At 46.5% G+C, this 13,732-nt stretch overlaps 2 protein-coding genes across 6 annotated transcripts; both read left to right on the top strand.

Annotated features, from left to right (window-relative positions):
* The first annotated feature begins 53 nt into the window (after positions 1-53).
* LOC144033771 (neuronal tyrosine-phosphorylated phosphoinositide-3-kinase adapter 2-like) lies at positions 54-6,112 on the top strand. The gene is made up of 7 exons (XM_077542093.1): positions 54-514; positions 1,417-1,642; positions 2,540-2,756; positions 2,975-3,228; positions 3,364-4,182; positions 4,414-4,499; positions 5,460-6,112. Exons 2-7 carry the CDS (start codon positions 1,573-1,575, stop codon positions 5,670-5,672), a joined length of 1,659 nt encoding a protein of 552 aa, XP_077398219.1. The 5' UTR covers positions 54-514; positions 1,417-1,572; the 3' UTR covers positions 5,673-6,112.
* Positions 6,113-6,753: 641 nt separating this feature from the next.
* Positions 6,754-13,730, top strand: LOC144033772 (uncharacterized). Of its 5 annotated transcripts, none has more exons than XR_013288064.1 (9): positions 6,933-7,328; positions 8,062-8,077; positions 8,190-8,390; positions 8,575-8,669; positions 9,353-9,515; positions 11,223-11,393; positions 11,469-11,501; positions 11,652-13,006; positions 13,531-13,730. XR_013288064.1 is itself a non-coding variant. In XM_077542094.1 (8 exons), exons 1-8 carry the CDS (start codon positions 7,215-7,217, stop codon positions 12,287-12,289), a joined length of 1,431 nt encoding a protein of 476 aa, XP_077398220.1. In that variant the 5' UTR covers positions 6,933-7,214; the 3' UTR covers positions 12,290-13,186. The 5 variants fall into 5 exon arrangements, 1 of the variants encoding a protein (XP_077398220.1); XR_013288067.1 differs by having other exon boundaries at positions 6,935-7,328; positions 8,011-8,077; XR_013288065.1 differs by lacking the exons at positions 6,933-7,328; positions 8,062-8,077 and adding an exon at positions 6,754-6,908.
* Positions 13,731-13,732: the final 2 nt, after the last annotated feature.

The following is a 13,732-nucleotide window of genomic DNA, read 5'->3' as shown; positions in this document are numbered from 1 at the left end:
CTCATTTGCTCCCGAAAATGTATAAATACATTCTATATTAAGTGCCCCAAAGATGTACTTATACGTTTGTTTGTTTTTTGTTTTTTTAATGCTATAGAGTACAGAAGGCTTTGAAGGCCTCTCAACTGCAGAGAACGGGTGAAAAAAATGGTAGCAATTAAAAAAATAGACAGCAGGTGGCAGCCGCTGCTTCGTTTCATGTTTACACACGTTTGAATCGACACACACATGGTTTTTCGACGTTGCCTTCTTTCATTCTTTGTTGTTAAACGTCTTATGGCATCACCCTTACAGACAGTATTAATGTAATTGCAACGACCAAAACCCAAGTACTTTACTAACGTCAACCGTTGGGATGTGCTATCTGCTGGAGACATGTAGTACTGCACTTTGACCTCTTGTCAAACCGTTTAGTTAGCTCCGCCCCGACTGACAGAGGGTTAAGTGTTTGTAATTTCCGGTGCTCCATAAAAAACTATTTTTACTGGCACTAAGCAACTTTAAAAGGAGGATGGTAGGATCACTGCTACACACACAAAAAATAACTTACAAATGCGCCGACTGGTTTATGGCATATGTCACTTCCCCCTTTCCCCATTCGTAACAAAGACAGAAGTCCATTTGAACGTCGGTGTACGATTACTGCTTTCACGACAGAAGCTGCAAAATATGTACAACTGCAGTGAGTGGGTCAAAAATAACCTGCAATTTATCCGATTTCTGAAGGGCCGATTAATCGGTCGCCGTGCGAGTTACCTTTGACGGTTGTTGAAAGAAACTTCTCTCCTCTTGTGCGCACGCGCATGCAGGCTAAAGCCCAAAGTGTGCTGGTGGCCTCAACGCCTGAGGAGGAGTGAGCGGGACAGCGACTCTTTAAGCTCATAAAGATCAAGATGTCCTTTCCCATTCTCAACCTATCCTCCTTTTACACTTGGAAACGTTCAAATAAAGAACATTGAAAGGCTGAATGCGTTTTTTGACAAGGTTGTGTGTGTTAGCAAGGCATGTGTATGTTGTATACCTGAACGAGTTCAGTGAAAGAAAATAATTACATAACGCCAAAATTAAATTTTATAAAATGGGAGGTTCATTTTCCTGAGTAAAAATAGAATGGCTTTGAAGGGGACCATGCATAAATTCTTACCTCATGTTACTCAAATCATTTCTGGGAAAAATTCATCAGTTTTGCTTCTTTTTTTTCTTCTTTTTTTGTGTGCATGTTTTTAAAATTGAAAATGCCTTTCAACAAATAAATCAGAACAAAATATTTTACAACTGTCATATATTGGGCTTTTAATTCATTTTGTAAGTGTAAATTGTTTAAATATTTTAGTAATCAGCCACTTAAAACAAGGATTTTTTTTTCTGTCTTGTAATAAGTTGTTTTTTTTAAATCCCCCTAAAAAAAAAAAGAAGCTGTGAAATGGGAGGAGTCAGGCGAGTGTCGACGCTGTCAGGTTGCCATGGTTTCAGCCTCCCTCGAAACGAAGATTCGCGCGAGACGAGCCAGTTTGAACGTGAGCTTGATGGCGATCACCCATCTAAACTGACTGAGGACCCTCAGGAGGAGGGATGGACACACGGAAGGAGACGCAGAAGGACACAGGCAGCACAGGAGGATGGAAGGAGCGTGAGGCTTGCGGTAAGCATCTTCAAGCTTTCGTCAGTCGGCATTGGCACCTCTTTTTTTTTTTTTTTCTTTTCTTGGAAGTAGGCTGCAGGAAATGAAAAGGGGAACTGGATTTGTCCTACGTGGCCACGACGCCGCTCAGGCTCAAGATATTCCCCCAATCCATAAAGGCGTAGATGATGACACATTCCGATTTCCTCTCGTGCCCGAGCTCGTCAGCGTCGGCCAGGAAGCGTGACGTCATCGCGCTCCCCTGAGAGATGCTGCTGTTGCTAGGTTACAGCTGGCTGACTTCCTGTACCATTTTGGTGATAGACGTCGTGTGGGGGAGGGGATGCACACGATGATGCGATTTGGCCGCCGTCCGTCCACGTTGGCAATTTGGCGACCTTTGCAAAAGTAACAAGGTTCAAAAACAGACATGACAGGACACAACGTGCACCGAGAATCGCAACACAAACAAGAAACCAGCGAGGAACACGAAAGTCTGAGGGAACTGATAGGAAGCCATGTTTGACAGCACAGGTGGACATCAAAAGCTAATGAGAAGCACATGGAAAAAGGGACAGGAAACATGACAAATTGTTAACCTGTCTTTAGTATTTTGCACTTCTTGTTAGCATGAAGCTAATTTGACTTGAAAGTGGTTGCGCTAAAATGTTATTCTCAGATTTGAACACGAGTGAACTTTTGTCATAGTGGCGGGCTCAAAGTCCGTCATCGTTATTTTCCTAGATCCTGGGTCATTGTGTGCGATTGGCTGGCGACCACGCAGTACCCCGCCTACTGCCCATAGCCAGCTGAGATAGGCTCCAGCACCCCCCGCGATCCTTGTGAGGAGCAAGCGGTTCAGAAAAGGGATGGATGGATGGGTCATTGTGAACATATTTGTATTTTCGCTGTACTCAGGTCCTCCAGGAATGATGACATCTCAAGAGGAGGCTTCAACCTTGCGCAGGTTTTTCCAGTACGTGGAGGACCGATGCCTTCAGACTTACGACCAGCTGGTCATCCAGAACGCCTCAGACATTTCCCGAGAGAGTGACCGCATTCGAAACGATGCCAACTGGACTTACTTGCAGGAGAAAAAACACAAGCAGAAACGACAAGGAGAAGCCATTAAAAGGTGAGCCGCATATGCGAGGCCACGCCTCTTTGATCATCTGCGGTGTCCCTCAGGGCTCAATGCTCGGTCCTCTTGTCAGGATGGAGGCCGGGGTTGTTTGCTTGCCTTTGCATGAGCAGCAGTTTGTTCGTATGCCACGTTACTTCTTTTGGCGGTTGCGTTGACAGTTGAGAAGGGTCACGACCTGTCAGCATGCGCGCTTGTGTCCGTTTCTCCAGGACTGACGACGAGGCATCCGGCGCAACCGACGTGGCGTACTGCGGCAAACATTTGCGAATGGGTTTCATGACTACGCCGGCACCGGCTCGACCGCTGGCTCCCGGCCAGACCTTGGGCGTGCGCTCTCATTCCCTCGATTCGGTGGGCGGCGACGAGGACAGCGACGAGCGCAAACTGCCGCCGCCCAAACCCAAGAGGGACCCCAACACCAAACTCAGCAGCAGCTCGGAGGCGCTTCATACGCAAGATGAAGGTGAACGCCGTTGCGCCGTCTTTGCTGGAGTCTCTATGTGCAGGGGCTGGCGCGTTCGCCACACATGCACTTCATTGTTTCTCTTTGAAGGCTTCATGTTAGCACCCGCGTGATATTTGCTTTGTGTGCTTGCAGTTCACTTCCACACGTGCTCCGAGGACTTGAAGAAGACGCCTCCACCCAAACCCAAACGCAACCCCAACACGCAGCTCAGCTCGTCCTTTGACGAGGCCCACGTATGCAACCACAGGAAAGAGACGTCGTCCTCGCAAAGTCCTTATTCGGCTTCCGGAGATGAGTCGGAGTCCATCTACATCGAGATGGCGGGAAACGTCTCGGTCGGAAGTCAGGATGAGCAGAACGAGTCTGTGTACGAGGAAATGAAATACTCCGATGCCGATTCCTGCTTGCCCGCGTGCCACATCCCGCAACCGTTTCCCAACCTCCTCACGCACCGGCCGCCGTTACTCGTCTTCCCGCCGTTCCCGCCTCCGCGTTCCCCCAATTCCGACGAGTCTCCGCTGACCCCCGTCGATGTCACTCAGTTGTCTATGACGGGGAAAAAGGCGGGGCTTGCCGAACAATGCCGAAGTTCCAAAAGGAGCAAAGACGACGACGAGTGGCCGTCCACGTCCACCATCACATCTTCGGGTCGCTCGTCTGCACCGCCTCTTCCTTCGGGCCCGTACGCATCGTCTAGCTCCACCCACAATGGGAACGCATACCCGCGCAGTCAGTCGGCGTGCCCCTCACCCGTGAGCATAGCTCGCTCTCGGACGCCTTCCAGCCTGAAGAGGCCGCCCCCCTACAGCGCCTTGATGGCTGGCCGGCCCCCGGAGGGCGGGGGCGCCAAATACAGCAGCTCGGCCACGTCGCTGGACGACCTCGCCGCGGCGCAAACGTCCGCCGAACGGCTGGCCAGGACCGAATGGAGGAGCAGGCACGGCGCTGAAGGTACATGACTGTTGACTGCATTTTACTAAACTATGTCACAAGTTATTTTTAGAATACGCAGCGGGCCATTAAAATGTGTATAGTGGGCCACAAATGACCCCCGGGCTGTAGTTTGGACACCACTGAACTAGGAGGAACAAAAACACATATGAACGTGAAAATTTTGCATAATTCATGAAGCGAGCGAAACTTGTTGATCACAACTTTTTGTTTTTTGTTGTTTGAAAACAGAATTCAAGTGTTTGCGCCAGCTTGGTCGCTCTGCGTCAACGTCAGGGGTGCCTTCAACGCCGCAAGATCATCCCGCCCTCAGCCAGGTCAGCAATTAAAAAGACAAAAATCTTTCATTGGTCACAACTCAAACTGTTTTTAGACAAAAGAAACCTCGACGGAAATGATTTATTTTGTGCCAAGTCATAATTAAAGACAGACAGAAATGATTATTCGTGATTTCCATCCACATCAATGTTGAAACCAAGTCAGCCACTACATCTGTTCTTGGCCACACTACTTAGTAAACTTGATCAGATGGGATTGAAAGCTTCTCCAGGGCATCCAGACGTGTCTGTCAAATAATTGTCCAATTGAAATAGGCCCAAGTAAGAAATGAAAAATACTGTATCAAATCTTTTTAACAAAAGACAAATAGTACTGCATGCGAGGGGAGTGAATTGGGGTTAACATATTCTCGCCTTGAGATTTGAGTTGAATTTGTTTCTTGACCACGTTCATATCTCAAAACATCTTTTGCCATTACAATGAATCCAAACGTCATTCATCCGTTCCAGCCTTTTCCAAAACAAACAAATAGCACAAACCGCACTCCAGCAAATGATTACAATAGAATGGAAAACACATGACATGTTGTTTGTCACATCATGGATCAATTGACCACCTGGGGACAGTATGACAGATGGACAGACAGACGGACAGCTCATTGAGATCTTGTTCTGAATCTAGTCAATCTTTGCAGCAGCCAATCATATTGCAGCATGGCATGTCCTGCCTTGAGTGCTTGTGAGATTCATAATAACTCTCAACTCCTCTCTGAGTTCATCAGTACGTCACTAATATCAGTCACTCCATGCAGAGGATCAATACTACTTTGACGAAAACAAACATTTTAATGGCTGCATTTTGCCGTCGGGGAAGCGGCAGATGCTTGTCAAGTCTGAAAAGGTGATTTAGTGCATGCAATGAGTTTGGGCAGATACAGTCTTGATGAGGCCAAATGTGCGGCGTTTGAGTAACAGGTGACCTATTGCTCCGCCCCTTAGATGCCGTGGCTGTGCGGGGACGTCACCATGATGGAGACCATCGAGAAGAAACGAGTTTTGTGTCGCGAAATCAAAAGTCGCCGGCGAGCCGACAAAAACCTCAGCAAACGGGACGGCCTGCCTGACTGGAGGAAGAAACAACCGCCGCCGTATTCGGCTCCGCCCGCGTCCGCCGGGCGATCGGCGGCTGTCTTGTGGGACACCGCCATCTGAGGAGAGCCAAGCCCACCGCGACACTTTGTTGTCCAGCACCTGCAAGAACCGGAGCTTCCGAGACGCGATGGCTGCTCACGATTTTGTCACCATCAGGCAGGGAATGAAATGAAAACACTTGATGGCAAGTGCTCGCGCCAGTTGGATGATCTGGACAGACACACGTACAAGTGACCACTTGAAGTTGAATGCACAACATTTCACAACGTGTTTTGAAATTTTCATTTGGGCAGCTTGAATAAAGTGTTGGATCGATGACTGCGTGGTTGGTGATCGTGTGTGTCTTCTAACTTGCAAAATTGTTGCGTTTAAACTGATCACATTTGGTGATGTTGATACATTTCAGGTCGACAGTGATCAGCTCAAACATGTCGGACATGCGTGTCAACAGTCAATCAAAATTTCCTGCTCTGCTTTGGTTTGTGAAGCGTGCTGCAGACCCGATCAGTCATCGGTTTTATTTGATCTGTAAATTAGCCAAATGTAGTGCAACATTTGTGTATCAGTTGGTGTGTTGTGCGCAAGCATGTCTTTCGGAACTTCGCTTCAAGTGTGCACAATGCTGGCCTCTTTTGGTTGGAGTGAGACACTTCAAGAGTGAAGATTGATCTTACTACTTTATGTTGAAGTTCTCTGTAGTTACTTGCGTTTTCTGTCCAGATGTTTTGAAAGTGGCAGCTGAACACAATATGAAAAATTGCGACATTGTATGTTAAAAAAAAAAAAAAAAAAAAAAAAATTCTTTTGCTCCATTACCCAGCCCTAATTTGAGAGTGTTTCGAGTTATGGGCGTGGACGGGTCACGGAACAAATTAAACACCCATCTTAACCACCAATGTATATAAAAGTTTTATCCATCCATTATACGTACCACTTGTGGTAATTTTGCTCATTTTATTATATACATTGTTCGATGGGATAAATCATGACCCAAAAAAATCAAAAACCTAATACTTTAACCAATTCGAGGGCAAAAAAACGGAAATGAATGCACCAAATATTTGCGAACTTGTGTCAGTGAAAATGCGAGCTCGGCCGGATGTGGCCCGCCGGCCATTGAGTACTTTGCACTCGATTTGCGCATTGTCATTGCGGCCGCACGCTCGAATTGTTGCATTTGCGCACGCGCGCATCCAATTTTGCGCGTTCTAGGCGCTTGTTGTTGCGCATGCGCAGTCGCCTCTTTCATCACACGCCGAATTTTCTAGCAGGGCCGTGGACGTCGCCATTTTGTCGGTAAACATTTTATGTTCATTCATCCTTTTGTGACGTTTTTTTCTGCGTACTAACACTTACTACACTCCGACACACACACACACGCACACACCAAACACTCTGACTCGGCAGCTAGTGCATTAGCATACAGCTAGTTAGTTAGCTCCTAGCTAGCACGACGCTAGTCGTCGGGCTTGCCGGCGACTCGACGCGGACACGCATTATATTCGTCTCCATGGTGACGCTTTGACGTTTGTTCTATCTGCGCGTCGGCGACGAAATGTTAGCGGCTCCACGGCAACGTCGGCGCGTCAAAAAACCTTGTTGATGTTTGAATGTGTGCGGCTGCTAGCCTACAAAAGCTCGACAAGGACGCTGATGATTGGCGGAGGCAGACCACGTGACCGGACATCGCTAACTTGGCTTGACTGTTTCTCGGGGGTAATAATGGAAATGGATAACAATGTTTGAAATAATTATTAGAAATGAGCTTGCTTGTATGAAATAATATTAAATCAACATAGGCTACATGACTCCGTGACTGACTCAACTACAGAGCACCGTTTGTGTGTTCTTTCGGGCCCCAATAAAATAAGACCCCCCCCCCAAATAATAGTAACATTTTTGTTTGTTACACATGTTATATTTTCAATACTGTTTTCGAATATTCTCAAATTTGTGAACAATAGGGCTTTGACTGTCTCATGATTCGATTCGATTACGATTTTTGGGTCTAAGATTCGATTCAGAATCAATTCTCGATTCAAACGATTTTCGATTCAAAATTATTTGATTGACAAATGATTTCTGCTTCAATTTACAGATATGCACAACATTGTCATGATCTACTCCAGTCTGCTTTGCAAGACAAAATGACAAATAGAGACATTAAATTTTTTTATTTTTTTTAAATTTGTTATTTTGTTTTTAAAAACATTTATTAATTTTGTATTCTAAGTGCCTTTTTCCACAAAAACAGCATGTGGGCGACAACTGCCTTTTCCCCTTCTTCATCATTTCTAATTTAAATAAAATCTATTTTTGGATATTAATATCGATTTGATTCGATTAATAAGTGAGAATCTTGATTCTTTTATGAATGGATTTTTTGGCACACCCCTAGTGAACAACGCTCAACTGAACTGATGAAGTATTCTGTTTTCCTCCCGCAAAGCAACGGGTGACATACTGTATGTGTTTGACCTTCTCACTTGAGTTTCCCTTAATTATGTATGTGGAGAATACATGCACCTGATTGGGCAGTGCTGTTGAGCTGACTTTTGTGCCGCGCCAACCCGACAGACGTCCAGTGTGTGTGTGAGCGAGGAGGAGCGGCGGCGGAGACGGAGACGAGCGGGCTGGCCATGGCGACCTCCTGGCAGGACGAGGACGAGGAGTTCAAGGTGGGCGGGGCCAGGTGCCTCGGCAGCAGGCCCAGGTTCTCCTTCTCTGAGATCAAGATGCTGCTGGAGCAAGTGCGCAGGAACAGATATATCCTCCTCAGTGAGTGCAGACGCACGCGTGCGGGAGTCCACTCAACACAATTTCTGTTGATTTGTGAAAATACAACACTAATTGGGTAAAAGTGTAAAAAGGGATTTTAATAACACTTAAGCATGTAGCACATTTAGTCCCAAATAAAAGTCATCAAGTAATGAGCGTGTGTGCATTTTGTGTTGTCTTTCAGGGAAGTTTAATCATGGCGTGTCTGCAGAGGCCAAGAAACAAAAGTGGGCTGAGATCACGGATCAGATCAACGGTCTGGGACAGAACCACAGAGAGGTGGGTGGTGATGTTATCACACACGGATGATGTCACTTGAGGGAAAAAGTACGAAAGGTGTTTCTTCATGCTGGGCAAACTCGAGGGCCACGTTTGCTCCATGATTTATATAATAAAATAAAATAAAATACAATATAGATATAAAATTCCACCACAAACACGTCAGAACAGCGTCTGCCCCCTGTCAGCATGCGGAGCAGGGGTCAGAGCGCATGGAAAAAGTAACGTCTTATAGTTGGGAAAATACGGCAGATTATCTCACACAATGTAGGTTTACATTTGGCAACAAATTTTGTCCCGATGTGGTTTAGATAACGAATGGCGAGAGGAGCTTCGCTTTCCTGTGATTGTTGATGCTTCTGACAACATGTTGCAAAACACTCTTTGAGTAGCACTCAGGAAAAAAAATTAATAAAAATCAAATCATGTTCTTGGTGATGAAATGTGCATGCAGCGCTTTTTCCAGACATCTTTGTACAACCACTCACTACACATGTGATGGTGTTTTTCCCATGAAGACAGTAATGTGAAAACGGCATTCATGTTAGTGAGTGACAATGCAATATGGCGGCCTGTGGCCTCACTTCTCAAGTAAAGCGACTGTGGCCAAGTTAGTACGTACCGAGAGAACCTCCCGGACTCGATGACCCCCAATCCTCACCCAAACACGCTTTGTGTCTCAGGTGCGTCAAATCATGAAAAAGTGGGCGGACCTGAAATGTGATGGCAAGCGTCGGCTGGCCCTCCTGCGAGCTCCCAACGGCTCAGCGGGGAGGAGGAAGAGGAAGTCTCTGGACTCGGTGGAGAAGATGGTGCACGGGATCCTGCTCATGAGTCCCACGGGAGGTGAGAATATTTACTGTTGGGTGGCTGAAATTCCCACAATTGGACATTTTTCTCTCTTGAAATGATCAAACTCATTTAATAATCATTTATTTACTGATTAATTGTTGCACCTGAAGGACATTCTCAATTAAACGGGTGTGTGCAACCAACAGGGTTATTATAGTTTTGGAATTTTCATTTTAGTTTGTTTTGATTTTGTTTTGAGGTTTTTTTTAAATTAAGTTAGTTTTAATTAGTTTTCATGGTGGTTCTGTTATTTATTAATTTTTTTATTAGTTTTAGTTATTTAATTAAATGATAAGTTTTAGTAGGTCGAGTGGTTAGCACGTCGCCTCCCAGTTCTAAGGACTCCGGTTCGAGTCCAGGCTCCGGCCTTCCTGGGTGGAGTTTGCATGTTCTCCCCGTGCCCGTGTGGGTCTTCTCCGGGTACTCCGGTCTCCTCCCACATTCTTAAGACATGCATGGCAGGTTAATTGGGCGCTCCGAATTGTCTCTACGTGTGCTTGTGAGTGTGGATGGTTGTTCGTCTCAGTGTGCCCTGCGATTGGCTGGCAACCAGTCCAGGGTGTCCCCCGCCTACTGCCCAGAGCCAGCTGAGGTAGGTGCCAGCACCCCCCGCGACCCTTGTGAGGAATAAGCGGTCAAGAAAATGGATGGATGGATGGATTAGTTTTAGTTAGTTTCAGTATTAGTTTTATCCATCAATCCATCCATTTTCTGAACCGCTTGTCTCTCAGAAGGGTCGCGGGGGGTGCTGGAGCCTATCTCAGCTGGCTATGGGTAGGGTACACCCTGAACTGGTTGCCAGCCAATCGCAGGGCACACAGAGACAATCCCAATCAACCTGCCATGCAGTAGGCGGGGGGGACACCCTGGACTGGTTGCCAGCCAATCGCAGGGCACACTGAGACGAACAACCATCCACACTCACAAGCACACGTAGAGACAATTCGGAGCGCCCAATTAACCTGCCATGCATGTCTTTGGAATGTGGGAGGAGACCGGAGTACCCGGAGAAGACCCACGCGGGCACGGGGAGAACATGCAAACTCTACCCAGGAAGGCTGGAGCCTGGACTCGGACCTCAGTCCTCAGAACTGGGAGGCAGACGTGCTAACCAGTCAGTATTAGTTTTAGTTTAAAAAAAAGAAAAGAAAAGTGTATTACTGTATTTTTACTTAAAAAACACCATGGGAGCAACATCATCTGAAGGTGCTTTTCTATTGGCTACTGCGAGATGATGTCACTTCTTTGTGACACACTTTCAAACGTTCTTATTCCGGTTGATATCAAAATAAATCTGCTTTAAATCACATTTAAAATCATCCCCAAAGGCTCATGCATTAAATTAATGACCAGTGACTAAAACTGACATTTTTGCTTTAATAATAGTTTTAGTCAGTTTTGTAAACATAAAATGTAGTTTCAGGTAGTTTTCGTTTTTTCAAAAAGCATTTTAGTTTTTATTTTATTTCATTAATGAAATTGTTTTTTTTAATTTTAATTTTAGTTCTTTTGTTAGTTTTAGTTAACTAATTTAACCTTGGCAACCGCATACACTCATTTTTCATTTTTTGGTGCAACCATATGCTTTCATTTGTCCCAATTGAGTGATGACATGGCCTGGAACTGAGGTGTGTAGACTTTTTATAGGCAGCGTACGTGCGCATGGAAACGTCGTGAAAACGCTGCGTGTTGTCTCGCCAGACGTTCTCAGCGACTTGGACGACGACGAAGGCCCCAAGTCAAACGCGGCGGCAGGCAAGGATGCCGGCGGCTGCTACCCGTACCTGGACAACAACAACGGCTCGCTTTCGCTTCCCGGGGGACTTTCCTTCGACTTCTCGCCTCTGTCGTCGCCTGACAAGGAGCTGAGCGGTAAGCACCGCCGCCGTCGTCCGCTTTGGATGCTGCAAAACTTTCCTTCCCACACTCGTGTTATTGCTTTTACAGGAGACCCGTCCCGCTCGTCAGATGACGACGCAGGTCAGAATCTTTTTATTTTTCCTTGGCTGCAAATGTTTATGATTTATTTAACTTACTGAAAGAAGCCAAGCTACAAAAATCTTTTTTTTTTTTTAAATTTCATTTCCATTTTGGCCACGACAGTCACCCGACCTTCTCGGTCTTTTCCAGAACCTTCCATGGACTGTGACGACAACTCCACCTTCTCGACCCAATCGTCCTTCGCGCCGCCCAAGCTGGTCCACACGTACTCGCGGCACAACCGCAACGCCGTCAGCACCACCTCAAAAGAGTGCGACGCCGATTCATCTCCCGCTTCGCCGCCGCTCTCCACCGTCGCCGCCTTCCCCGCCGTCACCTCCTCGTCCTCACCCTCGCTCCTCCCTCCCGCCAATGACTCCTCCCGGCCGGCGCCGCCCTCGTCCGATCGCCACCCCCGCTCCCGCGCTGGCCGACCCGCTCCCGTGCGCCGCGTCGGCCCGCTCGGCGGGCTTGGAGCAGCTGGCGTGCCACAGCGTGCAGCAGCAGCGCGCCAGCCGGCAGCTGCTGGCGTCGGTGTCGCGCTCGCTGGAGACGCTGGCGCAGTCGCTGCAGCTGCTGGTGGAGAGCCAGCAGGAGTTCGTCAGCGAGTCGCTGACGCTGCAACGGGAGACGCTGGGCGTGCTCAAGACCTTCTCGGGCGCCGCGCTGGCCGTGCTGAGGGACACCAAGGCGCAAGGCCCCGCCCTCAGGCCCGACAAGATGGACGACGGTGCTTTGGATCGCACCACATGAGTGTCGAAAATACTGCAAATGGCCAAAGTCTTTGATTTCAATTGAAGCCTTCAACTTTTGCCACCAAAATCCAATTTTAATCCTTTTTTTTGTGTGCGTGTGTCCAGAAAATCCAACGTAAAGAGCTTTTTGGATTTTTTGGATTTTGTCATCAAACTAGATTGGCAACATCTTTCCAGCATCAAATTTCACACAAACAATTTTTTTTCTTTCCTGTTGAAATGAAAATCACATTCTGCCGTTGGGAAAAACAAGTGACGCTTTGAAATGCTTGTCAACATACCGTGAAAACTGCATGGCGAAAAATGGATTTCACATGTGCCCCAAAGCTTCCTGGACGGACGGACGGACGGACAACCCCAATGTCAATCTCGTCAAGCGGCCCTGATGCAAGACTCCATCAAATTCATAATTTCAACTCGCATCACAATTTGCAGCAGCACTTTGGAAAATCGCCATCACTTGAAGCTGCCTGATGCCATTCCCAGCTGAAGTTTACTCCAATTACACCTTGCGGATTCAACTAGACAAACAAATGCCTACAGAAAAGCCCCACTAGCTTAATTAGTGTCTTTGTTGCTGTGCTCTACTTTTTAAGCAACAAATTCAACACAAGTGGTGCAGTAACATGTAGACAAGACAGTTGAATGGAATTGTCATATAGTCTTTATCCTGTGTGTCAATTAACTAATATTAGTGCTGTTCTGATGAGCTCAGAGAGGAGTTGAGACATCGTCCCACTTGAGTTGGAGGCAGAACACGCTCCACTGCAGTGATTGATGAACAGCATATCTTAAACTGCCCCCAGGTGGCCAAGAGCAGCATTTAATTGATGCAGTTTGACAAAAACGCTTTAATTCTATTTAAATTATGTCAGGATTGTGTTTTTATGGAGTGCTAGTTTTACATCATTAAAAATACATACGTTTTTTTTCTTTTTCTTTTTCTTTTTTTTTCTTTTTTCATTTCAATAGGAAAAGAGGATTTGAGGTACAAATGTGTTGACGGAACATATTAAACTCATATCTGAAGACAGCACATCTGTTTTTGTGCCAGCACCAGTCCTGGAACTTTTCTGGCACACCTGGTTGAAATTGTACGGTTGCCTTGGTGATGACCTTCCAACGGGCACTCGTCTGGATCTTTGCTAGTTGCTTTTTGGAAAAAAACGGTCGCTCGAGGGGCCAACTTGCAAAGTTGTCAACATTTTACTGCGTGTTTGTTTGTTGTTTTTTTTGTTTTTTTGGGGAGGGGGGGGGGGGGGGTCAACTTGGAGGCAGCGACACAACTTGTGGAAGCGACACACCAGCAGTGACCTGCTTTGAACTTGGGAAGCTGCAAACAAAAAAAAAAAAAGAGAGAGAGAGGGAGAGAAATGAAGTGACAATATTAATGAATGGCCAACCCTAATTTAAAGCTTCTTAACAGGTTTATAATTTCCGACACACATGACAATAAATTTGTACCTCGCTGTGAGA

Source organism: Festucalex cinctus, chromosome 13 (assembly GCF_051991245.1).
Source record: "Festucalex cinctus isolate MCC-2025b chromosome 13, RoL_Fcin_1.0, whole genome shotgun sequence".
NCBI lineage: Eukaryota > Metazoa > Chordata > Actinopteri > Syngnathiformes > Syngnathidae > Festucalex > Festucalex cinctus.
The sequence above is the reverse complement of the archived record's forward strand: the minus strand, read 5'-3'. Positions and strand labels throughout refer to the sequence as shown.